General features: G+C 47.1%; 13 protein-coding genes across 13 annotated transcripts; 7 read left to right on the plus strand and 6 right to left on the minus strand.

The window, feature by feature from the left end:
- Window positions 1–95: 95 nt before the first annotated feature.
- On the plus strand, window positions 96–1448 carry PGRI_063120 (Gfo/Idh/MocA family protein; the record flags this gene model as incomplete). Its single annotated transcript, XM_040794026.1, has 4 exons — window positions 96–129; window positions 180–200; window positions 258–788; window positions 877–1448. The coding sequence occupies 4 exons, from the start codon at window positions 96–98 to the stop codon at window positions 1446–1448; spliced, it is 1158 nt and encodes a 385-aa protein (XP_040647991.1).
- A 349-nt stretch (window positions 1449–1797) lies between these two features.
- On the minus strand, window positions 1798–2757 carry adk1 (adenylate kinase ADK1; the record flags this gene model as incomplete). The annotated part of the gene is made up of 4 exons (XM_040794027.1): window positions 1798–2203; window positions 2281–2435; window positions 2491–2543; window positions 2598–2757. The coding sequence occupies 4 exons, from the start codon at window positions 2755–2757 to the stop codon at window positions 1798–1800; spliced, it is 774 nt and encodes a 257-aa protein (XP_040647992.1).
- Window positions 2758–3252: 495 nt separating this feature from the next.
- rpn8 (proteasome regulatory particle lid subunit RPN8) lies at window positions 3253–4448 on the plus strand (the record flags this gene model as incomplete). The annotated part of the gene is made up of 3 exons (XM_040794028.1): window positions 3253–3436; window positions 3500–3771; window positions 3846–4448. The coding sequence occupies 3 exons, from the start codon at window positions 3253–3255 to the stop codon at window positions 4446–4448; spliced, it is 1059 nt and encodes a 352-aa protein (XP_040647993.1).
- A 1029-nt stretch (window positions 4449–5477) lies between these two features.
- PGRI_063150 (ubiquitin carboxyl-terminal hydrolase) lies at window positions 5478–6981 on the minus strand (the record flags this gene model as incomplete). Its single annotated transcript, XM_040794029.1, has 2 exons — window positions 5478–6603; window positions 6668–6981. 2 exons carry the CDS (start codon window positions 6979–6981, stop codon window positions 5478–5480), a joined length of 1440 nt encoding a protein of 479 aa, XP_040647994.1.
- A 1952-nt stretch (window positions 6982–8933) lies between these two features.
- Window positions 8934–9886, plus strand: PGRI_063160 (MYB DNA-binding domain protein; the record flags this gene model as incomplete). Its single annotated transcript, XM_040794030.1, has 2 exons — window positions 8934–9388; window positions 9484–9886. The coding sequence occupies 2 exons, from the start codon at window positions 8934–8936 to the stop codon at window positions 9884–9886; spliced, it is 858 nt and encodes a 285-aa protein (XP_040647995.1).
- A 284-nt stretch (window positions 9887–10170) lies between these two features.
- On the minus strand, window positions 10171–11041 carry PGRI_063170 (tRNA (carboxymethyluridine(34)-5-O)-methyltransferase; the record flags this gene model as incomplete). The annotated part of the gene is made up of 3 exons (XM_040794031.1): window positions 10171–10639; window positions 10769–10893; window positions 10946–11041. 3 exons carry the CDS (start codon window positions 11039–11041, stop codon window positions 10171–10173), a joined length of 690 nt encoding a protein of 229 aa, XP_040647996.1.
- A 1008-nt stretch (window positions 11042–12049) lies between these two features.
- On the plus strand, window positions 12050–13093 carry PGRI_063180 (TBCB family protein; the record flags this gene model as incomplete). Its single annotated transcript, XM_040794032.1, has 3 exons — window positions 12050–12325; window positions 12475–12694; window positions 12756–13093. The coding sequence occupies 3 exons, from the start codon at window positions 12050–12052 to the stop codon at window positions 13091–13093; spliced, it is 834 nt and encodes a 277-aa protein (XP_040647997.1).
- A 315-nt stretch (window positions 13094–13408) lies between these two features.
- On the minus strand, window positions 13409–15528 carry PGRI_063190 (Cupin domain protein; the record flags this gene model as incomplete). Its single annotated transcript, XM_040794033.1, has 5 exons — window positions 13409–13635; window positions 13710–13958; window positions 14012–15187; window positions 15247–15410; window positions 15467–15528. The coding sequence occupies 5 exons, from the start codon at window positions 15526–15528 to the stop codon at window positions 13409–13411; spliced, it is 1878 nt and encodes a 625-aa protein (XP_040647998.1).
- A 233-nt stretch (window positions 15529–15761) lies between these two features.
- On the plus strand, window positions 15762–16793 carry PGRI_063200 (ribonuclease H2 catalytic subunit RNH201; the record flags this gene model as incomplete). The annotated part of the gene is made up of 1 exon (XM_040794034.1): window positions 15762–16793. One exon carries the CDS (start codon window positions 15762–15764, stop codon window positions 16791–16793), a length of 1032 nt encoding a protein of 343 aa, XP_040647999.1.
- Window positions 16794–17008: 215 nt separating this feature from the next.
- PGRI_063210 (peroxisomal membrane protein PEX16) lies at window positions 17009–17866 on the minus strand (the record flags this gene model as incomplete). The annotated part of the gene is made up of 2 exons (XM_040794035.1): window positions 17009–17132; window positions 17196–17866. The coding sequence occupies 2 exons, from the start codon at window positions 17864–17866 to the stop codon at window positions 17009–17011; spliced, it is 795 nt and encodes a 264-aa protein (XP_040648000.1).
- A 745-nt stretch (window positions 17867–18611) lies between these two features.
- On the minus strand, window positions 18612–20666 carry PGRI_063220 (SAE2 C-terminal domain-containing protein; the record flags this gene model as incomplete). Its single annotated transcript, XM_040794036.1, has 1 exon — window positions 18612–20666. The coding sequence occupies one exon, from the start codon at window positions 20664–20666 to the stop codon at window positions 18612–18614; it is 2055 nt and encodes a 684-aa protein (XP_040648001.1).
- Window positions 20667–21580: 914 nt separating this feature from the next.
- PGRI_063230 (WD domain protein) lies at window positions 21581–22600 on the plus strand (the record flags this gene model as incomplete). Its single annotated transcript, XM_040794037.1, has 1 exon — window positions 21581–22600. The coding sequence occupies one exon, from the start codon at window positions 21581–21583 to the stop codon at window positions 22598–22600; it is 1020 nt and encodes a 339-aa protein (XP_040648002.1).
- Window positions 22601–23031: 431 nt separating this feature from the next.
- Window positions 23032–24047, plus strand: PGRI_063240 (uncharacterized protein; the record flags this gene model as incomplete). Its single annotated transcript, XM_040794038.1, has 7 exons — window positions 23032–23071; window positions 23205–23224; window positions 23304–23338; window positions 23394–23407; window positions 23501–23515; window positions 23567–23881; window positions 23938–24047. 7 exons carry the CDS (start codon window positions 23032–23034, stop codon window positions 24045–24047), a joined length of 549 nt encoding a protein of 182 aa, XP_040648003.1.
- Window positions 24048–24081: the final 34 nt, after the last annotated feature.

A 24081-nucleotide genomic window follows, 5' to 3' on the forward strand; every position in this document is an offset into this window, starting at 1 on the left:
TAAAAAAAAAATTCCCCCATAAAATCCTGAATTTGTCTTTAATTTGAATAACCTGAACTTCGACTATACCTTTGAATTCACTTTTAAACTCCATCATGGCACCACACATTGTTCGATGGGGTATCATGGGTATGAAATCTTGCTATGGGAACAGAAAAACAAAGCTAACTGATTGATAGCCACTGGCTGGATTGCTGAGAGTAAGATCTCACTTCTACAATACCTGTACAAGAACCCATGAAATAACCCATTTCCAGCATTCACAAATGACCTTCTCATCGACCCCAACGTCCGCGATGCCTCCGATGTAGCCCATCAAGTCGTCGCCGTGGCCTCCTCCTCGTCCAAGGATAAGGCGGAGCAATTCATTTCGGCTCGAGGAATCACAACCCCTTGTTCTGCGTACGGTGACTACGAGACTCTGGTGGCTGACCCCAACGTTGATGTCATCTACGTCGCGACCCCGCACTCCCACCACTACCAGAACGTCAGACTGGCGCTGGAGGCTGGCAAGAATGTTCTCTGCGAGAAAGCCTTCACAGTAAATGCTGCGCAGACTAAGATCCTTGTCGAGATTGCCCGCAAGAAGAACCTCTTCCTAATGGAGGCCGTCTGGACACGATACTTCCCCCTCAGCATTCAGATCCGCGAGCTCATCCAGAAGGGTGAGATTGGTGAGGTCCTCCGTGTCGTGGCTGATACGAGTTTCGGTGATGATGTTGAGACGAAATGGGGTACCACACACCGCATGGTGAACCCCGATTTGGCCGGTGGTGCTCTCTTGGATTGTAGGTTTTCTGGATTTTGTGTCCATTGATTGTCCCCCGGCGGAGTACAGAGAGAGAAAACGAAACTTTGACTGACTTGACCTTGTAGTGGGTATCTACTCTCTGACCTGGGTCTTCCAGACTCTATACCACACCCTCCCGCGAGACCAGAGGAAGCCACCCACTGTCTCCTCGCAGATGACTCCTTACCACCTTACAGGCGCAGACGAGTCCACAACCATGCTTTTGAACTTCCCTACAAGCACTCCCTCTAATGGCCCTCACCCTCAACAATCGCATGGTATCGCCCTGACCAACATTCGTGTCTCTGCTGATCCAGATGAGAAGGGTTCAAGTGGTCCTCCCATCCGTATCCAGGGTACCAAAGGCGAAATCCAGGTGCTTGGCCAGCCATTCCGGCCAGAGAGCTACCGTATCATTCCCAAGAAAGGTGCCGGTGAGATCCGTGAGGTGCAGTGCCCATTCCCTGGTAATGGTAAGGGTATGTACTGGGAAGCTGATGAGGTTGCTCGTTGTCTCCGCGATGGCAAGCTCGAGAGTGAGGGATTGCCATTGGAGGAGAGTATTGTCATCATGGAGGTTATGGATGAGGTGCGGAAGCAAGGTGGTTTGACCTATCCTCAGCAGATTGAGTCGACTGAGTACCCTCTGAGATTTTGAGTATCAGTTGTGCGAGTGTAAATAACAGTACATAGTGTTAAAACACATATCACATACATACCCAAATGGGAATTAGACTAAAGGACTAACAAATTTACCCAAACATCCAATTAAATGCAAACCGGTCTCAATTGTATTCGGTACTGAAAGGGTACGCTACTATACATGGCGGTCAAGGGGATAAACCCACGTCTATATGTGGACGAAAACGCCAGCCATGCTTCCGGTGTGCCCAATTAAGAAAAAAACATAGGAAAAGAAAAAGGTAGGCATCACGGAGCCTGGACTGGTAAATTGTCCCAAATTACCCCCCCAAATTCCCTTTTAAAATGTAATCCAACAGAATCTTTTACTGGCGGAAAACTCCAAGAATGCTCTTCCAGACCTGACCAGGCTCCTGGCTGGCATCGATGCCGCGCCAGATACCGGTCTTCTTGTAATACTCGACAACGGGGGTGGTCTGGGCGTGGTAAGTAGACAGGCGCTTGGTGAGGGTGTCGGCATTGTCATCAGAACGCTGGATCAGCGGCTCTCCGGAGATGTCGTCCTTCATGTCAGCCTTGGGAGGGTTGAAGATCTTGTGGTACGAGCGGCCAGAGGCAGGGTGGACCAGGCGACCGGTGATACGAGCCACCAGCAGGGAGTCATCAATCTGCAACTCAATGGCGTGCTGAAGCTTCTGGTCACGGGCGATGAGCATGTCATCGAGACGCTCGGCCTGCGCAACGGTCCGGGGGAAACCATCCAGAATGAAACTGTTCATCTCTCGTGTTAAATTCTGACTGGGTGTCGAAAGAAAATAAATTGGGAAGAGGAATGGAGATGTACGCACCCGTTCTTGCACTCTGCGTTGTTGTCCAACTCGCTCTTGATCATGTTGACCATGATCTCGTCGCTGACGAGACCACCCTGATCCATGATCTTCTTGGCTTCCTTACCAAGATCGGTCTTCTTCGCGACCTGGGACCGCAACATGTCTCCGGTGGCCTATTCAGGAAATATGTTAGCGGGAAGAGCTTATGCTGTACTCAGGCAAACTTACCAGGTGGCACGCGCAGTACTTTTCCTTAAGGTTCGGGGCTTGAGTACCCTTGCCTAATTGAACCGTTAATATCCATTTCCATTTCCAGTTATAGTTCAATCGCATACCTGCGCCAGGAGGGCCCATCAGGATGATGCGCATCTGCTCAGCGGCGGACTTGGGCTTGCCGCCATTGGCGAGACGGCTCTCAAGCTCGGAGACCTTCGCCTCGAGCTGCTGAATGGTGTTCTTCAGACCGGATACGGCCTCTTCAGTGATGGGAGCCATTGTGAGTAAGAGGGGAGAGGATTGAAGAAGAGAAAGGCTGTAGACGGAGAAACGGAAGAAATGGGGAAAGGGAAGATTCGCAAGGAACTTAGCGCCCGAGGTTCGGAGAGCACGGGCTTCACAGAGAATAGAGTGAATACATTTTGTAGAGATGATTGAGACTTAAAATCCCGATATAATGTTTCCTATCTATTCAATTTGTGCTCTTATATTCTCTATATATTCTATTATAGAAAAATTATCTGTTTATATCTTCCAAGCTTCTATTCTCCTATTCACCCAGCAAATTTCTACACTGAAGGTGCCGGTTGCTGACTAAGATCTCTAGCCTCAAGATGGCGCAGCTCTGTGGCGGAGAGCTCTCAAGAGCACCTGTGCATCATCGCTCTCCATCCACATTCACCTATCTCGCCTTGATTTGCTGTTCCATTATTTGATCTACGAGCTTTAATCGTCCCTTATAGCTCTCGAATTACTTTCACCTTCCCTTTCACGATGCCTGCCACCACGGCAGACACGCTATCCCTCGTCAACCGCTCCGTGACGGTTGCCCCGTTAGTCCTCCTTTCCGTCGCAGATCACTATGGGAGAACGGCAAAGGGTACCCGGAAACGTGTTGTAGGTGTATTGCTGGGTGAGAACTCGGGCGATAATGTCCGGGTATCAAACAGTTTTGCTGGTGAGTGCAAGCTTCGGTGAATCAAATCCATACAACAGAGCTGACATCTGTGTTTCTCTCTAGTCCCATTCGAGGAGGATGAAAAAGACCCATCAGTGTGGTTTTTAGACCACAACTTCGTTGAGTCGATGAGAGATATGTTCAAGAAAATCAATGCTCGCGAGAAGCTAGTCGGCTGGTACCATTCAGGTCCTAAGCTGCGCGCTTCGGATTTGGAGATCAATGAGCTCTTCAAGAAATACACGCCCAATCCTTTGCTGGTTATTGTCGATGTACAACCGAAGGAAGTTGGTGTGCCTACAGATGCTTACTTCGCTGTGGATGAAATCAAGGATGTGAGTTTTGCATGAAGCCCAATGAAGCACTCACCAGGCCACCAAGGCTAACCAGGGCTATTTTGCACTTGCAGGATGGAACAACAACCTCCCGGACATTTGTGCACACCCCATCGATAATCGAAGCAGAAGAAGCAGAGGAGATTGGCGTGGAGCACCTCCTCCGAGACATCAGGGACGTCGCAGTCGGCACACTTTCGACCCGTATCACGTCGCAGCTGCAGTCGCTGCAAGGATTGCACCTGCGGCTGCGCGATATTGGTCAATACCTTCAGAAAGTTCTCGACAAGGAACTTCCCGTCAATCACGCTATTCTGGGCAACCTCCAGGATGTTTTCAATCTCCTTCCTAATCTGTCTACCCCACCAGCGACGCAGCGGACCAACGGCCAGGAGCCACAGATCGAGAACAGCGAGTTGGCACGAGCCATGAGTGTCAAGACTAATGATCAGTTGATGGCTATTTACATCAGCAGCTTGATCCGTGCCATCACGGCTTTCCACGACTTAATCGATAACAAGATCCAGAACCGACAGCAGCAAGAGGAGAGTGACACCAAGCGGGAACAGGAGGCGAATGGAGCTAAGGGAGACAGGGATGTCAAGAAAGCCGGTTCGCCAAATGGCGAGCAGAAGGAGGAGCAGGACAGCTCCGACAAGAACAAGAAGAAGAACTAAGGGATTTTTCTTAATTTATTGTCTTCCGGAAAGAATTGTCAATTCAATGAGTGAAGCATATGACCTTGCGCCTTTTTTTTTTTCTTTTATCTCGCCATGTATAGTGGATAGTTCACGGTCAAGATCCTATTAGCAGTCCCAAGTCTGTTCATTTCGCACAGTGGACGAAGACCTTGGTCTATATATTGGAACATCGTAATAACACTCTCTTTGGGGTGTATATTATGCAATCATCCCACGATCTTAAGGGTTCCAGGACAAGTCCCCATGCGTGGCCAGCCGACTTCTGCGTTCAACGATTGCTCGGACACGGGCAGATGGGTGTTAGGACCCGTTGTCATCTGCGGATACCTGGCATCTCAGATGGTTCAGCAGCTATTATGGAGTCAAGGACTCTTCGAGTACAATCGTACATTTGGATATATCATTTTGCATTGGCATGTCAAAAGCCCAAGTAAATCAACCCCAACCAGCACACCAGCCCGCCAATTCCTCCATAGAAACGGGGACACCGTCCTCCCCATCAACCCCGAACAGCTCAGGGCACCGTGCTTGCAGAATACAAGCTAGGATGTGTTTGCAGGTAGGAGGTGACACCCGAGCCGTACCACGAGCCAGCGTTCCGCCAAATGGGTAGTCCAACTCGTTCTGTTCGTTTGCCGGATTTGGATTCACAGGAAGTTGATCTCGGTATGCAGACAAGGTAAATGTAGGACAGCTGCAATTCCAGGCACGTAGCCGAACCTCGTAGCCCTTTTGGGATGGTGAAGCAGATATCACGATAAAGATATCGTCTATCTCTGATATAATTCGACGTACTAGTTTGCGGTCGAGGATATCAAGGGCAGGAAGAAGATCATTTGGAAATAGACAGTGCAATGTTAACATTAATGGTTTCAAATTTGAAGATAATTCTGTGATCAATTGATCAATAAATATGTTAGAATTCATATTTGAAGAGAGAAAAGGAAAATTGAAAAGAAAAAAAAATAAAAAAATAAACTCCCGAATCTCAAATCCCCCAATTGCTTATGTCTTCATCTTCTTCTTTACATTCCCTTCATATTCCTTCGCTTTGCCTTTCACTTTTCTCATCATTCTACCAAATGTCTTTTCTTTTTCAACTTCTTTTTCAACTATTTTTTCAACTTCTTCCTCTTCCTCCCTTGGTCGTTTATTTTTCTGAAGTCTATTGAAGTGCATTCCTTGAACTTCAAGATCCAACAATTTGGATCCTTTGCCTTTATCTCTAGTCAAAGTTATCTCAAGTCGTCCCCGTTCTTTAGTCCAGTTGACTATTTCCTCATCAGTCCCTTGATCTTTCCCTTGGACTTTCCCTTTCTCCCATTCATTCGCCCATTTCTCAAACTCCTTGCGCCTCAGATCTGCCGTCCGAGATATATATGTATCGATAGCCTTGGGAATCATCGCATCTAGTAACTGCTCTAGACATTTGACGTCGTGTCTAAAATCAGAGTCCGCGAACAAACCGGAGTCGATTTCCATGGGTTCGGGGTTTGGGATTCTCTTTGTTCCGGTTGTCTGTATGTCGTTTATAGGTAACCGGCGGTATGTGAAGAGATAGCCGGTGCTGAGGTGTTTCAGGTCACCTTGAGGCCCTTCGGGGATCCAGTCCCTGACGGCAGAGTCACTCGCTATGGTCCATTTATCCCCTTTGCCTTTGAGACCGACGCTGTAATGACCGAATGTTGTCTGCTCTCCATGATGCAAGACCACGGAGCTCAACTTATATTGTATGACTTTCCGTTTGTTGCCCCAGCGTTCATCGATGAACCGTGTCTCGATATTTAACTGCTCACTCAGAGATACTTTAGTGGTGATCTTGTTTCCAGTCTGATCGACGCGGTTGAGTTGGACCAAGAGAAGCTCAGGAAAACTTCCAATTTGGTCTGTGGCAGTCATGGTGCCTCCACATTTCCCACACTCATCCCAATAGTCTTCATGGTCAAAATGCCGTTGGATTACATCGCTCAAAGTAGGATTCTTAGGGAGTTCATCGTCCTCTTCTCCGGATAAGTGGATCATCATAACCGGTTGCGCGTTTGAGGTGTAATTTGGGACACAGGGATTTTCCCCAGCGCACTTCTTTACGGTGATGATTTCGACCTCAAACATCTCTTCCAAGTCTCCTCTCCTATTCAAAATTTAGTTTGGATTGGGGGGAGGGGAGGGAGGGGATAAGGAGAGAAATAACGTACATCATAAGCTTGGTGCTTTCTTTGATCGCATTGTAAAGCACCCCAAAGTACTCTACCGGGTCTTGTTCCGAGTCTGTACCAGCTGGTTTCCAACTATGCAAGAGGGATTTTGTTAGGGAGTCAAAGGTGGACATCCAGTCAGTTTCATCAGTTTCACCTGCCCAGTAACCCTGAAAAATCTCAGCAAGTTGGCAAACTTGGCATTCCATAGGATCATCATCGGATGAGCCTAGTTTGCAAACGTGACCCTGTGGGGCATGATGATTCTTGTACCAGATGAGCCAATTGTAGAAAATTGGCATATGAAGAATCATTTGGAAGACGACATTTCGATAGCATTCAACCGCCGTAGGATTTGGAAATCCCCGGGTGGTTTGGTCGGGTAGGTCTGGATGCCAATCATTGGGAATTAAGGTCTTTTTATCTTGTTAAGAGTTGTTATTAAAGGGAAGGGAGACACTTACTCTCAATTTCCTTTTCTGTTCGGCTGACTTTTTTCTTTCTGGTGTTTCATCAAGTACCTGCATAGTAGCCATGATAGAATATTTGTAGATATATGGTTGTATAAGTTGGGGATTGTAGTTTCATTTTATCTTATATAACTGGATTTTTATGATCTCAGATATTCTTTGAATATCAAAGAATCAAGTCACACTCTTTCACTTTCTTTCACATATTTCTATACAGTTGATGAAAGACACTGAAGTTCTATAAATAAAACAAAGAGAAATGGAAATTTCAACGTCAATCAATTTCCGACCAATTTCCGACCCATTTCGACCACTTTCCCTCCAATTTTCCCCAGTTTTCATGTTCGAGACCAGTCTGAAAAGATGTACAAACCAGTTCCACTAAGTCTAGAAGCCGTTTCAGGGGATAGAACGTGAAAGCTCTAGGTATCTGTAATAATCCACATTGACAGGGTTCCTGACATCTACCGAAGATCCACAGAGACAGAAAAGGATCCCTGAAATCCCTGAAATTCCTAGAAATTAAAGAAAATCAAATCAAAACATAATAGAAAAAAATGGGTCCGGGTACGTGTTAGATAGTGACGATCAGAAGAGAAACCACGCAACGCCACCCTCTCTACCATTTGACACTCCACATTACGTTCTTAATTTTTTTTATTTTATGAAGTTTCCATTTTATTTTATTTCATTTTATTTTATTTCATTTCATTTTATTTTATTTCATTTCATTTTTTATTTATTTTATTTTATTTTTATTTTTAGCTTTTATATCGGAAATAATCAAAGATCATACGGCCGTTGAACGGGTGTCTGTGCGAAGCTAAGGGAGGCAACGATCGCCTTGCGAACGTTGCGATCCACCATAGGAAAATTGATAGGTAGGAAAATATTCTAGACGAGATTAGGGACGGGGGAGTTCTAGATGTTTCAGAATAAATGGAAAATATAATAATCCGATACCTCGGGAATTTAAAGGGAACTCGTGTTCGGTTTTTTTAAGCATGTGGTTCCTTGTTTTATTTTAACATGAGGCGAAATTGGCAAGGAAAGCCAGTTCTCCACCAAAGAACCCCGTCGTTCAAATGGGGAGAGAGAGAGAGAGAGTTGATTATAAGAACACCCGAGAAGTTGGGTGCCCCACAAGAGAGACAAAAAAATCCCCGACTGGTTAACCTTGGAAATTATAGGTATATAATATATATATATAATAATAATAATAATATATAATATAAAAGCCCTGGTATATACAAATTTCCCTTCTAGACCGGAAAAGACCGTTCATTTAACTAAAAGGATGATGCGGGTCCCCGTTTAAGTAAAATTAGTTTTCATCCCCCTCTCTTCCCTTTCTAGTTTAGTATGAAACTACCCATTCTTCATAGTTGTACTTTATATATACTTAGGTATAATCTACGTAAAATAACTTACCAAATCTAGACAGGGGAATTGACCGTTTAATTAAAAAGTGGAGTTATTTTGTTTTTTGGTTTTACTGTATCATTACACCTGGTCTAAGACTTCTCTCTCTGTTTAGATCAGCTGTCACTTCGTTTCAAGTTGGGGGAATTGCTTCATATCCTTTTTCATTTCTTTCCCTTTTTTTTTCCCTTTTTTTTTAATGCTTCTTTTAGCTCCATTACCTTTTTTTCCCCCCCTCTCTCTGTGAATCCTATTTCCTCCAATTCTAAACTTCTAAAAGCACCTTCCGTTTTACTTTTTCCCTTTTTGCCTTCCCCCTCTCCAGACTTGGGGAAAACCTCCCTGCTTTGTTTTGGTTCTAGTCATCCGCGCATATGATTGCGTTACAAAATCGGCCTATATTGCCTCCTGTCAAAGTGGATATCTCACTACTACTCAAGCCCCAAGATGAGGAAGAAACCGCCCCGGGTTTGAACACCGGGTACCCGCCCAGAACGATAGGGCCACTGGGCTTAGGTCCGATGATGACTATGCCGGGTCCGGCTATGGTCATGCCACCGTTGACTAAGACCGGCCCGTCGGGTGCTGCCAAGCGTTTGCAGCCCTCACATACCTCCGAATCTCCAGCAAAGAAGCAGTCCAAATGGTCACCAGATGAGGATGCCTTGATCATCGAACTGCGGGGCAGTGGGATGAAGTGGGAGGATATTAGCAAACGACTCCCCGGCCGGAGTGCTATCAGTTGCCGTCTTCATTATCAGAACTATCTGGAACGTCGAAGTGAATGGGATGAAGATAAGAAGAACAAACTAGCCCGTTTATATGAGAGGTAGGTTTGCTGATGGTATTTCGAAAAAAAAGAAAAAAAAAAAAAACAAAAAAAACAAAACAAAAAAACACATCCACTAATCTCCCACTCATTAGATTCAAAGCTGAAATGTGGTCCAAGGTAGCGGAGGAAATGGCAATCCCTTGGCGTGCAGCAGAAGCTATGCACTGGCAACTGGGAGAACAGGAGATGGCTCGACGCGCAGGAGTAGTGCCATTCTCCCTCTCAAGTGCTGCCATTGATCCCCCAACCACTAGAACACGCCGCGCTAGTACCTCTTTATCCCGACCAAGAAAAGGATCTTCCTCACGCGCAATCCCAGGCCATCTCCCAGGCCATCCACCTCAACTTCCTTCACTTGAAGAGCTCACTGCAGGAGTTCCTGCATACGCTCCCGCTCCACCTCCCCCGAGAGAGTTCTATGGACGACCAGAAATGGGAATTCCCCCAGGTCTCATGGGCCCTCACCTTGGCATGCCCCCTCGGACCATGCCCTAGGTTGAGGTGATGAAGATGACGCCTACACGTCTTTCCTTGAGTTTCTTCTTGTTTTTTTTTTTTTGTCTTTGTTTTTGTTTTTTTCTTTTCCTGTTTTCTTTTGTGTTTTTCTGTTACGAATTGCATAGCGCCGGTTGGAGGTATATCGTGATTTGTGGGGATAGTGAATCGTATAGATGATTTCTACCCCTCGGTGTTTGTTTCTTTTTTGCAGAAATTTTGGGCCCAGTGCGAATTTGATGTGTTCTCCCACTCCGAGGCTGGCTCTCGGAGCTACCACATTTTCAAACGTCATGAGCCGTTTTGGGGGTTGCGATTGCCCACCAGTTATCTTTCTCGTACCCAGATTCTAGCACACGACCACCAGCATTGCCGATGTCGCGCTCCAGCTCGCCTTCCGCGTACAGGTGGTAGTAGCGATGGAAAGTCTGGGGTTGTTCACCCTTACGAACCCAAGGAACCATTCGATCTTGCTCGTCACCCTTGTCCCAACCTCTCCGGCTGTTCTTTTGCTCGAGGGCCCAGGCATAGATCAGGACCTTTCCACCCTCCTGCGTCTCCGAACCGCGCTTGACAGTTCGCATGATCTCGGCAACAGCTTGGACTCGCCGGGCCGGAGTGGAAAGATGGTGCACCACCGCAATTGAAATCGCAAAGTCAAAGCTTGCGTCCCGGTGTGGGAGATCAAGAATATCAGCCACCACAGTCGAATGTGGCTGGTGCTGCAGGGCGATCCGAGCCAGGTTTTCAGATCTACTATCGGATTAGTCCAGACCAAGCTAAAGGAATACAATGGGTGGAATGGTATCCCAACGAAATAAAGAAATCTATAGAAAATCCAAAAAATTCAATGACCCAATGATTCATCTTATCAAAACATACCTATCCGAAGCAATGATAAAGACATCTCGATTGACCATCAAGTTTTTGCCATTACCACACCCTACATCTATACCCACTGTGCCTGGTGCTAGGCTTGTGAGGAATCGCTCGACTATAGGCCATGGCTGGAAAAGTGGGTTAGTTGGGAAACCAAAGTTGCGATGGCTTAGAACACACCTTGTAGCGGGTGGCGGAGAAATGCTGAGCAATCTCTTGATACACTTCATGGACATTTTGTTGCTCATACGCTTCACCTGTCTGTTGGGACGCCATAATGCTCTGATCGTGAACAAGGTGAGAAACTGAAGAGTTGAAAAGTCAAGCGAGAATAGATATCACGTGGCTTGCGATTTGTAACGAGCATAATATCTACATCATGGGATTTATATCTACAGAAAGCAGAAAGTATAGAAAGCTTGAATTATGTCAAGTTTGATTCTGTGTCTATTTTATATTTAGAGAACAGGAGCAATTGCTATAAGAGTATAAAGGGTTTATCAACCTTTATGGATGTTTCTATGATAATGCAAGCTATGTGATATAGAACATAAAGAACAATATACTCTCGACAATAGAGTCAACTATGATGAGCCAAGCTTTAATAATACTAGAGTTGAATTGCTCGATGAGAGTACTCCCGATCTATATTCTTGGAATAGTCCACATAGTATGCCAAGATCAGTGATTGTTTTTTTATATCAATTTCTTACAGTTGCTACTTTGACATCCAGATCGGACAATTATCTTTAAATAAACTTGCACAAAGACAAAATTACCCATTTTACCTATAAAGATCATATATATCATTTGTCAATTTCTCAATTATGTGTAGCATCAAGCGCCTGTTCCTGAGGTGTCCCCAGGGCTCTGGAGACAGCTTACTAATACTAACTTCTTCGGGAAGAGTGATATTCCTTTTTTTGTCAACCACAGGGAAGTCCAAGATCCATTGTAAGTATCTACCCCATTCAATGGTGTTTGTCTTTTGTCTAGACTATCTTGTTCTGTCAACTTCCATAAAGTTGCCCTGGCAAGTGCTGGTAGCTTCTTTCCCCTCAGGGGAATTTGATATTAGCAATTCAGGATGCAATAGTGCCAAATGCATACTCTATTCTTGTCTTTTGTCTAAAGACTAGAAAGCTATCTGGTTCCGAACCTTTTCTTTTCTTTTTGCAATGCCTCGCACCTTGCCATCAACAACTTGCTTTGCTTTACAGCCCACTCTAACACTTCTTTTCTAGAAAAACGGGAAAGAGACCAGACAAGTGATACATAGACAAGATGGCATTCCAGCCTACCCCGATGGATATCTCCGTCATCATTACCAATGCAGCTTTAGCCAAGCCCGGGAATTCGGAGCCTCGATTCCTGACTGAACGACGCATCACCCCAACCTGGACGGTGATGCAGGTCAAGGCAAAGCTGGAGACTATGACAGGAATCCCACCAGGCTCCCAGCGTCTGCGAGTAAAAGTGCCCGGTCGACCTGATCAATGGGCTGACGGGGACGACCGTCTGATTGGAGACTGGGGGCTAGTAAAGGGGTCGGAGATCGAGGTTAGTTCTCTTTTCTTTCCATGTTTTCCTATTCTTCTTTTAACCCTCCTATGGCTGCTTCAATGGACCCAAAACAACATGTCCTCTGATTCGAGTGGTCAGGGCAAGAGATCCATACGATTTCTGAATATATGCTGATTTGTATCAAGGTCAATGACAGCCGCCCACAAACTATGCGGGCTAACTTTACCGACTTGTCATCGGTTGAGAAATATGTGCTGCCAACTGAAACATACGAGGCTCGTTCGGACTCCGTATTGGCCTGGAAGAAGAACCAGAAGCTGGGCCGGTTTGATCCTAACGCTTTATCGCCCGAAGAGGCTCTGCGTCATCAAGTCGAGAAAGACCAGACCGAGGTTCAAACGAGAGGTTCGTTGAAACAAACATTTCAAGTATGCGATTTCTTTTCTTCAATCTAATGGCACGGCAGGAATCACGGTTTCTAAACGAGCCATCGTTCTACCTTCGTCTCCGCCTCATATTCGGCGCGGCACGATCCGCTTCGTTGGACCTGTTCCGACTATTCCTATTACCGGTCCGGCTCGCGAGCTGCAGGATTCAGAACTTCCGGCAGATCTCCAGCCAATTTGGGTCGGGATCGAGCTTGACGAGCCGATGGGGAAAAACGATGGTAGTGTGGGTGGACAGCGCTACTTCGAGTGTTTAGGCAATAGGGGCGTCTTTGTGAAGCCCGAAAAGGTTGAAGTCGGAGAGTTCCCCCCATTGGGTTTAGACGACGACCTAGATGACCTGATGGAAGAGATTTGATACACTTGAGTATGTATACTTTGCATTTCAATATTGTGGAATAAATGAGGTTCTGATTCCCAGCTTCTCTCACTTGCTCTCCCATCACCAATTATCACCAATAGATATTGCATAATTAACCAGAGAAACAGGCGAAACAAACGCCAAATTCCCTGGTAATCGTATGAAAACAAATCGCTCAAGAACGAATAACAATAAAAGACATTCAGACGCCCACAGAATAAAATTTCAGGGTATCCACGTAGAAGGTATCATGGCGCGTTGTCAATGCCTACAAACATTAGAACAGGATTGGAGGGCAGAGCTAGGAAGTGATCATTTGCCAGTCTTCTTCTGCTTGCCCTTGGGGCGACCCTTAGCTTTCTTAGCAGGGACATGAACAGGAGCCGTGGGCGTGTCGGCTTCAAATTCACTCTCAGGGCCAGCATCCTGAGACATCTGCGGTGTGTCGTCTTCGTTCTCGTCCTCGTCGGGGACACAGCCTTGTGTGAAGAAAAGTCGAGCTTCTTTTTGATGGGTGTTTGCAAAACTGTAATAGTTACCTAGAGATGGGGTTCTGGTGTCAATTAACTGATACGAATCTGATATAAATCAAGTCAGAGTAAATGTGACTCACCTCGAGGGACTTGGAAAACACAACCCTTTCCGGCACTAAACTGGACACCTGAGATATCCACTTGAACACGCCCGTGACAGACATAAAAGACCATGTGCATTTTCTTCGAGTTCTTGGGTTTCTTGACTCCGTCGGGTGGGAGTTCCACGACTCCAGACCCGATGAACGACGAGCTAAGCAGCTTCGCAAATCGGAATGTGGAGTCTTTGACTTCCCTGGTTTCAATTCCAGAGGGAGCATATGCAATGTCTGTGTCAACATTAGTAAAGGAACCAACTCTATAAAGGGGCTGGAGATTATACCTAGAACTTCTTCCTCCTTCGAACTGGTCTGTGTTTTCGCGTCCCATTTGAGAGTGTAGCCATGAAGAACACCGCCTTCCTTCTCCCAGAGATCAACATCCTCATCCTCATCTGAAGAGTCATCTTTTTGTTTCTTAGACTTTGATTTGTGCGACGTTGAGCGTTTCCCCTTCTTTTTCTTCTGTTCGGGTTCTAGTTCCTCGGTGCGAATAACCTCTTTAATGGTCGAAAGAGGGTATCGATGTCCCTCGGCTGCTTCCCCATCACCAAAGACACACCGTTCATTGCGCCAATATGCTAGTGGTCGGACGGAAACCCGCCCAGATCGAGTGTGAGTCGCACTGTTGTCGGTCGGGTTTTCGCGTTTGAGAATATACAAACTGCGGCCTTTCAAAGGGCCTGTGCGATTGGCATAATTCTCAACAACTCGATCTAATTCTGGTTCCAAAGGTTCACGCGCTGGTGGAGATGCTTTGGTGTTCCGCTTTTTGGTTGGTCTGGGGTCGGCATCTTCTTCAAGGCTACGGCGTTGAGACTTTGGACGTCCGCGCTGCGCGGGGGGTTTCGTCTGACCCTTATTTGCCTTGAGATTTTTTGGCGCGGCCTTCTTTGCTGGCTTGGAGGTTATAATGGGTTCTTCGCGAGGCGGAGTGGTGTCAGCCGTAGATGAATTGCCGTCATGATCGTGTTGGTCTTGCCCAGGAGAACCTGGCAGTTCCTCTGCAGCAACCGAGTCAGAGTCGACATTCAAACTGCCACCAAAATCTTGTTGTACTGTGGCGAATGCATTCGCGTTCTCGTCGCCGTCGCCGTCGGAATAGTCGGAAAAGTCATGTATGACAGCGGGCTCCAATTCTGCGGCTAGCTGTGCTTTTGTCGTGGGATTTTGACGTGTGCCATTCCTTTGGTTAGAGCGACCCACGTTCACCGATCGAGTGGAAAGAGGAGATGGATCTTGACGTGATTCTCCCTGTACGCCCGCGAAACCTTTGCCATTGGACGGACTAGACGACTCGAGAATATCTTGCGGGTCTGGAGTTGATTGCAACGCTGGAGTCCTCCGTGGAGACCCAGTGAGGCCAGTCTTCATCGGCGACCGCGCGGCAGGCGGGGGGAGAAAAGAGGTATGTGAGCCATTTGTGCCCTTAAGGAAGTCCATGGGATCTGGCGCATTACCTATAGAATTTGTATCAGCACACAGCGAGTCGTCAATTCTAACCACGAGATTAGCCCACCTTCATCGATCGACATGCCCTCAGACCCAACTGAGGAGTTATTTTCAACGTCTTCAAACCCATTCAACTCGACAGGCGACTTTTCAGGGGATGAGAAGAGACCATCTACTTCTTCCATTCCATGTTCGTCGCGTCGACCCTCTTTCAGAGATATACCAGTGCGCCTAGACGTACATAAGTATAAAGATCCTAGTATAACTGAAATCGAATATCGACTCACCTTCCTTTGGTTCCCACATTGGAGTAGTCGAAGTCGCGGGGCTTTCCGGACCCTCGTGCCATATTGAGAAGTTAAGCACCAGGACAGGATAGCAAATGAAATCAAAGACAGCAAAGCAGTCGAGAGAGACACAAAGTGGAGGAATGCGGAATTTAGGCGGGAAGACCAACACGCGCCCCCGCTAATCCCAAACGGTCGACGCGTTCGATCTTTTGAATTTCTTTGTATCTTCACTCTTCTTTTTTCTCTTTCTCTATAAAAAAAAAAACCCACGCAGTCTTCTACATTGCCTATTATGACAAAGGATACTTCCCTAGTCGATCCTCTCCAGGAATCTTCCACCTTTATTCCTCCTAGTGTGATTTCGGAACCCCTTCTCTCCGGCGAATCCTACACGTACTACACCCCATGTCCAAACGGAATCACGCCCCAAGAGACCTCATCCACAATTCATGATACAATTGAGAGTACACCATGTGTCTTAGGGGTCGATGAAGCCGGCCGTGGTCCAGTCCTAGGGCCAATGGTCTACGGTGCCTTCTATCTCCCTCTTGATCTCCACCACTCGCTTTTGACCGAAAAACACAGCTTTGACGACAGCAAAGTACTTACACCCGCTGTACGAGCAAATTTGATGCATCTATTGAATACACCGGGAGACTCATTGTTCGAGTCTTGCGGATATGCGGTCAAAGTACTTTCGGCGCGCGACATCTCTTCTGGCATGATGAGATCACCCACAGCAGTATACAACCTGAACGCCCAGGCTATGGACGCCACAGTCGAGATTATTCGAGGGGTAGTTGAAGACCTTGGAGTGGATGTGCGAGAGGTATATATTGACACGATTGGGAACCCCGCTACGTATCAGCAAAAATTGGAGCGAATCTTCCCCTCTCTCAAAATCACAGTGGCAAAGAAGGCCGATTCCTTGTATCCATGTGTTAGCGCCGCCAGTGTGGCAGCCAAGGTGACACGAGATGTTGCACTGGAAGTCATGTACGAGGCGGTGCTCCGGGCTGAGCAATCACTAAGCCCAGCCCCCGAGACTTGGGGAAGTGGCTATCCGTCGGACTCCAAGTGCGTCGGCTGGCTTCGACGAAACATGGACCCTGTGTTTGGTTGGGGCAACGAGTGTCGATTCAGCTGGGGCACTGCAAAGGAGATGCTGGAAATGAAAGGAGGAGCACGAGTCGACTGGCCCGACGAAGAGGAGGAGGGAGCCCCCCGGCTGGATGAGTTCTTACTATCATCAGGCCCCGGAAAAAGCACGGGCAAAGTTGGATTACGGGATTGGTACGGCCACAGACAAACTGAGGTCCTCTGAATGCGAATGCTCCGTGTGATGCGATTAGACATGAAGACTAATAAAACATTAATGATACCCCTTGCGTTTGCTTGACAAAGTATAGCAAGCGCGAGAACAAATGAAAGATGGAATAGCAAGTCCAATCGCGAATGCCATACAAAAGAAGAAAAAAGACTCGTACATAGAAATAATGGGTATCATGGGCGAAGAAGATATGGCTCATCTGTGGAACTTCACAGCGTAGCAGTTGAGAAGTAGAAGTTGTCCCAAAGGTATTCATAATCCTCCACAACGCTACCCACCAAGTCCAACAATGGCTTGCCTTTCATCTTGCCCGTTATACTGTGTAACCAGGACCTGTTTCACATTGTCAGTATCCAAACGGGAATTCAAGAGACAGGACAGAATCGGAGTTCTTACTTGGTGATGTTTTCATAGAATGCGCCTCGCATCATCCACCAGCCCATTGACCACCCGCGCTTCTTCAGTTCCTCTCGCTCAAGTCCTGTGAGTCCTCGAAGACCGCCGGCGACACGTTCACGGAAGTCCCGCTTTGCGAGCTGGCGGCAGCCATACTCCATCCCAAATCCAATAAGCCATGGCCGCCAGCTTCGTTTATCACCACTCCACTTTTGCATCGCCATTGCGTAGACGACAGGCCGAAGGATGTAGAGCACTTCAGCCAGCTGTCCTTGCCCCGTCGCCCGGTGGAGGAGGGCCTTCGGGGGTTTGATGTCATCTGCTGTAAGCACTTTGGAAATGAGATAGTTCGACACATCGTTTACGTCGGGTAGAGACGGAAGGGAAAGTCCCGTGCGAGGCATCGTCCAACTTAAGTCCGAAGGCCGCTCGCTGACTGGAGTGTCCATTCCGTTCCAGTCACTCTGTGGCTCCTCTTCTTCTGTTGTCCTTGGATCTACCTCGCGCTCTGGAAGTGGAGGACTGACGAGTGGTCTGGAGTTGGTCAATCGCAGAAGAAGCAAGCGGCAGACTGCCTTTGCAAATTCAATAAAGACAACCACGCGCCAGCGAGTTTTCTGTCCGCGCCGCCTCGCCGCCATCTCCCACAGAAGCTCGGTATACTGGAGCATTTGTAGCGCAAGAGCTACCTGGCGATATAGCGAGGAGCGAGAGGTCCAGTATTTAGTATACCGGGAATGCGGAGTGGGCGGTGGCCGAGGGACAGTCGATGGAAGCTGATCAACAACTCGCGAAACGAGAGAGTCATGGTATAATGATAATAACTGGACACCGGAGTGTACTGCAGGGGGTATCAGCACGCGCTCAAAGGCAAGTACAATTGTTACACTAACCACATTCTGAGGGTATCTCTGATTCGCGGTATCGCCCTGGTAGAGAATATTTGTTAGATTCTTCAATATTTGTTGAAAGCAAGGATGATTTACCTGGGATGATATAAGTTAAAGATCTCAGTGCTGACTCGACTTGACCAACCGAGCTAGCATTCTTGGTTACAAAGTCTTCATAAATAGAAAGCCATTTGGATGGTTGCAAGAGCGCCGGGGGTATTGGATTTTGGATATTGCGAACGGTTTCCATCTTAACCTTCAAGCATGTTAAGATAGCTGTGACCAAGGAGATGAGATCCGGGGGAGGGAGGTTACAGGGGCACGTGGTCCCGCTTCTGCGTCTGCCAAGACGTCTGGGCCGAGGTTGACGGCCTTTTTCAATACTTACATACATATTCAAGTCTTTGTATCATATTGAGATCTAAGCATTGCAAATAAACTATTATAGTTTCAGATATATTTTATGATGTTCTTTTCAGCTCATAGAGTAATACTGAATATTTGGCCATAGAAGTATGTTTTGCCTTTATTCATCCGCCCATGTCCATAACCCCCCAGGGCGCATAGCCTCTCGATATCGCTCTTCCACTTTCTCACGCTCCAACTTCTTGGCAGCTTCCAGGTCATCTTCCTCCTCTTGCGTATCTGGCATGTCAGTCCGCCAGAAGCCAGGGGGGGATTGAGCCCGCTGATGAGTATGCCGATGCCTTCCATATTGGTTGGCTAGGGCCCTGGCTCTCGCTTCCACTAGGAGATTTTCACGCTCTTCGCCACTCATATTTCGAAGCAATTGAGTATCCTCTCCTAGAAACTCTTGTAGAATTGCCTGGTCTTCTTCCTCTTGTTCTGCGCCGGACTGACCGGGAAGGCCCCCAAGGCGGGCCATGGCCCGGAACCGATCACCACAACATCCTGGGCGAGTACAGCCTGATATGCATTTGCGGTCATCCTTCTTTCGGACAACTGCATCATATGCGTAGTCAAGCCCTTGATTTCTAGCCGGGTTGATTTTGAAATGCTGTAACCCAAGGCGATGAAGAGGTCTTGCTCTGAATGGTTCATCATCGGGGTCTATATCTGGGGCCATTTGACTGGACATCTTAGGTCTTGTCTGATCAATCTGGGGTGTATCGTTCACCATTGTTGAGTCCGCATCGGAGATTTTGCTTGACAAATGAAGTGGTGATTTGGAGGGTACCGACCGTTCTAGAAGAGTTTCGAGGCGCCTCTGTGCAAATCCACCCATGGTCTTTGCTTCCGCAGGTCCGAGATTGACGCCGGAGCCGACCTTCGAAGATGTCCGCAAGTTTGTCGCATCATCACCGTCTTCTGCCAGAGCTGGTATTGCGCGTCGCTCTAGATCTTGAAGGCGCTTCATTGAAGATCTCTGTGCAGAGGACATGGCACCACGTGCATTACCGTCAACTGGTTGGAGTATAGATGACTGTTGAGATATATGCTGGCCTAGTGGTATTCGCTTTGAGCGATGTGCGTTACTTGTACTGTTCTCTGAATCCCCAGCGTCTTCAATATTGACATCTCGGTAGGCTTTCCGTTTCATTGGTGTTCGTATCGTGTCCCCTATCTCATCGAGATCTTGCGTGCTTGCAAATGGCAGTTCACTGTTGTGCATTGCGCTTCTCATTGGACTTGAGGACAGAATCTCATTTTTGACAACCGCAGGGTGCTCCGAACCCATGACCTCCCGCTGACTATGCACAATATTTCTGCTGGGAAGTGTTGGTGAAAGCCTTTGCCGATTTTGCTGTCGGAGGACATCGGACAAGGAACATATTGTATCAGAATATTCCGAGTGTTCCATCTCAGGTCTAGAAGAGCTAGACTGGGTGGAGGCCGACTCTGATGTTAAGTCGTGAATTATTTTTTGGTCATCTTCAACTTTCATATTTGCATGCACATAATCTGCACGAGTGATCCTTTGTGACAGGTTGGCGGCCTTGGCTGGAAGATCTGCGCGCTCTTCTCTGGGACGTTTCTTCGAGGAACCTTCGGCCTGCGAGTGTTGTTTGTCAACATCCTCGGGGTTGGGATTTTGCACCCTGCGGAATGTGACGGGTTGACCATTGAGAACAAGCGAAAATTCGTCACGCTCTAGTTGCTGATCCCATCGCCGTAGCTTCCTTTTATGCTGCAACACCCGGGACTTGAGACCACTCCAAGTTTGGATGAACGTCTGTAAATTTGTGTAAAGCGCGGTGTATTTGGCCTCAACTCTTTTCCGAGACTTCCGAACATTGTGATGATCATCGCCATCCATATCTTCCCCCCACAGGTTCCTCGGGTCGAATTCGGTCTCTAGATTGGCATATTTCCCAGGAAGTTCAAGATCCTGTGGATCAACTTCATATTGTTGGAGCTCACTCCGGAGTACCGTGATATCATGCTGAAGGTCTCGGATTCTTGTCTCTAATTGTCGCTGGGCTTGGATCGCCATTGATTCTTTAATTTCTGCCTCCTTGGCATGTGCATCAATATGCGATTTCATTTGCTCATAGGCACTATCGAAGGAGGCCTCACAGGCATTTGCCACAGCAGCATGTAGCTCCTTGACAACTTCCATTGTGAAATTTTTACGGCATTATGAGGGAAATGGCACGGATCATGAGAGAAGGGAGGGGAAAAAAAAACTCCCAAGTTGTAGACGTCCTGTCAGGTAGAGTGATATAAACGCGACGCGTCGAGACCAAATGGACAACACGTGAGCTTATCACTTAGCCGTGGGCGGATAAGCTTATCTCGAATATCCCTCCACTTTCAACCACTCTGTTCCTCCGACTGCGCGGAATGATTCCTCCGATTCAATGTACTAGTCTCCTCGCAAGTTGTTAGTCTGAGAAGAATGTCAAAACGTTGCGGAGACTACTGGGACTCCGATCTAGCGCAAAAGCGTATCCGTACTCGGAACGATATTGGGCCAGTCGATCGTCTGTCTCGTCTGAGCAATGAGCTGCTGCTCCATATCCTTTCCTTCTTACCAGTATCATCTCTTAATGTGTGTCAAAGGTATGCTCCCTTTGTGATTAGTCTTTCTCTTAGGAGTTTTGCTGACTTGCTCCAAACAGGTTATCACATCGCTTTCATGCCCTTGGTGGGGACTCCGAGATATGGAAAAGGCAATACTACTCGCAATGGGTACGGCCCCGTGCCCGCCGCCTTGCAAATACTAGACGCACAACCATTCCAGTCAAAACAAATTATTCACCCAAGGTCGCAACATGGTTCGATCATGGGCACTTAGCACAGGAGGGCAATTGGAAACAGAAATATCGACTCCGGCATAATTGGTCCAAAGGGTTATGCCGGGTTACAGAAGTGGAGTTTCCTCGGCCACCATGCCCTCCTACACTGATCAGGTTTTGTGCTGGGGTTGTCTTCACTGCAGATTCAGCGCACGGGCTCCGGGCATGGGCCACAAGAGACTCAGCATGTTGTCTTGCAAAAATTCCTTTGTCAACTCCATCGAAATCACCAGCTATGGCTCCAACTGCCTTGGCAGTAAGCCAGATCCAAGATATGATTGAGATCTCCGTCGGACTGGAAAATGGTCACTTCAGCCTTTTCGTCTTGAATCTTCGAACGTCACAGCTAGACTTGCAGTCCTCTCATGTGGGCTCCAGTGGTGCTGCAATAACAGCAATGGCCCTCTCGTCGCCGTATTTGATGGTAGTATCCCAGCACAAAGATCTGAATTTGTACAATCTGCGACCTGGCAACCATCAAGCAGGGGAAGCCGAGGCCTTCGAACCCCGCCAGGTTGCCTCCCTCAAAGCAGATAACATTGTTGCACCCATGACACTATCACTGAGAGTCTCATCCTTTGAAATCGTCGCTACTATTGTGTATAGTTTCTTCCACATTGGCTGTGGGTGGTCTCTGGGAATTCAAGAGTTGCGTCTAGGCAAAGATGGACAACAGCTTGATTCACGACTGGCTACTACAGTGGATTCCCAATATGAAATAACGCCCCTTCAATCCAGAAAAAGGCGCTCCGAATCCTTTGACGATCAACCTCCCATAACCCCTGGGACACCATCTATCCTACATCAACAGCCTCCAACCTCTATGTCTTATTCCCATCCATATTTGCTGACCTCCCATTCCGATAACACGTTGACTATGTACCTTGTGGTATCTACATCGGAAAATTTGTTCGTCCAAGGTGGCCGGCGACTTTGGGGACATACCTCTTCCGTATCTGCTGTTCAGGTGACCAACCGCGGGAAAGCTATCTCTGTAAGCTCTCGGGGGGATGAGATTCGAATATGGGAGTTGGAGACGGCAATATCATCTCTGGGCAGCCGCAGATTCTTTGAGGAGAACAGTGTTCAGCTCAACGCTGGGAATAAGTCGGAGTCAGGAAAGATTTACCACAATTTGAGTGTAAATGTGGAATCGCAAGGATTGACTCTGCCTATCGGGTTTGATGAAGAACGGGTACTTCTTCTTCGAGAAAAGACCGGAACACAGCTACTTGAATGTTACGACTTTACCTAAGTATGTATATATATATATATATATATCAAGGTATGCCAAGGTATAGAAAAGAAAGATCACTCTAACTTGCATTAGCTGACGTGTTAGACCAATTAAACTGTCTCCTTTGGGGGGGGTAGCACAAGGTACTCATGGACTGGGGACCCCTGGCAGGACAGTTATATAAAAGTCGGGGAACCTTGGAATAATTTCTTTTTCTCCCTTTTCTGTTTTCAATCCGGAGATCTTCAATTGCCATATAGATCTCCTTCAAAGATCAAGACAGATTTATAGTCATGGATATAAAACAAGATAGAAGGAAAACTTCCCATCAGGGCGGTCAGCTTTACGAGCGGGAAGATTTCTCCCCCGCACTACAATATTATTTTTCCAGACTCTTCAACTTCTTCAACTTTTTCTCTTTATAAAATTCAACCCTCTTCTTATTCAATATGGACTTCCCTCCTGCCGGACGTGGTGGCTGCTTCAACTGTATGTTCTTTTTTTTTCCTCTTGAAATCCCGACGTCATATATTCCGAAGCTTAGCTTGTGATAACTCTCTGACCTTTGCGCCAATTGATACCTTTTTTTAAAAAATATTTTTTTTACTAACGCTCTTTACAGGCGGCGAGGCCTCTCATCAGGTAATTACGACCTTTGCCTGGCATTGAAATTTCTCCAGATTTTTCTGGTAAATAAAATCAAAAGCTTACCTCTTTATAGGCCAAGGACTGCCCTAAGAAGGGAAACCCTACCTGGTAAATTCCCTTTTCCCTTGGATCAAATAAAAAAGCTAACCCAATCTCTAAATAGCTACAACTGCAACGGTATGTCCATCTCAACGTGATCTATAGTCCACGATTCGAACATTTGGACTAGTTATTAGAACTTTGCTAATCAAAGTCAAACCACAATTATAGGCCAGGGTCACTTGAGTAAGTTCAAGATGAAATACCTCTATTCGAACTTGACTAACATTTACAAAGGCCGTGAATGCCAGGAGCCTCCCAAGGAGAAATCATGCTACCGTTGCGGCCAGACTGGACATCTTTCCCGCGAATGCCCCCAGGGCGGCGACAGCAACTACAGCGGTGGTGGTTCCCAGGAATGCTACAAGTGCGGACAGGTCGGTCACATTGCACGCAACTGCTCTCAGGGTGGTAACTACGGCGGTGGTTACAATGCTGGTGGCAACTACGGTGGTTTCGGTGGTCCTGGTGGTCGCCAGCAGACCTGTTACTCCTGCGGTGGTTTCGGCCACATGGCCCGTGACTGCACTCAGGGTCAGAAGTGCTACAACTGTCAGTCATCTCTTCGCTTTCCCTCTCTGGGATCTGCTACTAACTTATATAATTAGGCGGCGAAGTTGGCCACGTCTCTCGTGACTGCCCCACTGAAGCCAAGGGTGAGCGCATGTGCTACAAGTGCAAGCAGCCCGGTCACGTTCAATCCGCTTGCCCTAACTAAGATGCCGTTTGCATTGCTCTTTTGGTCAACATCT

Source organism: Penicillium griseofulvum, assembly GCF_001561935.1.
Source record: "Penicillium griseofulvum strain PG3 chromosome Unknown contig_97, whole genome shotgun sequence".
Taxonomy (NCBI): domain Eukaryota; kingdom Fungi; phylum Ascomycota; class Eurotiomycetes; order Eurotiales; family Aspergillaceae; genus Penicillium; species Penicillium griseofulvum.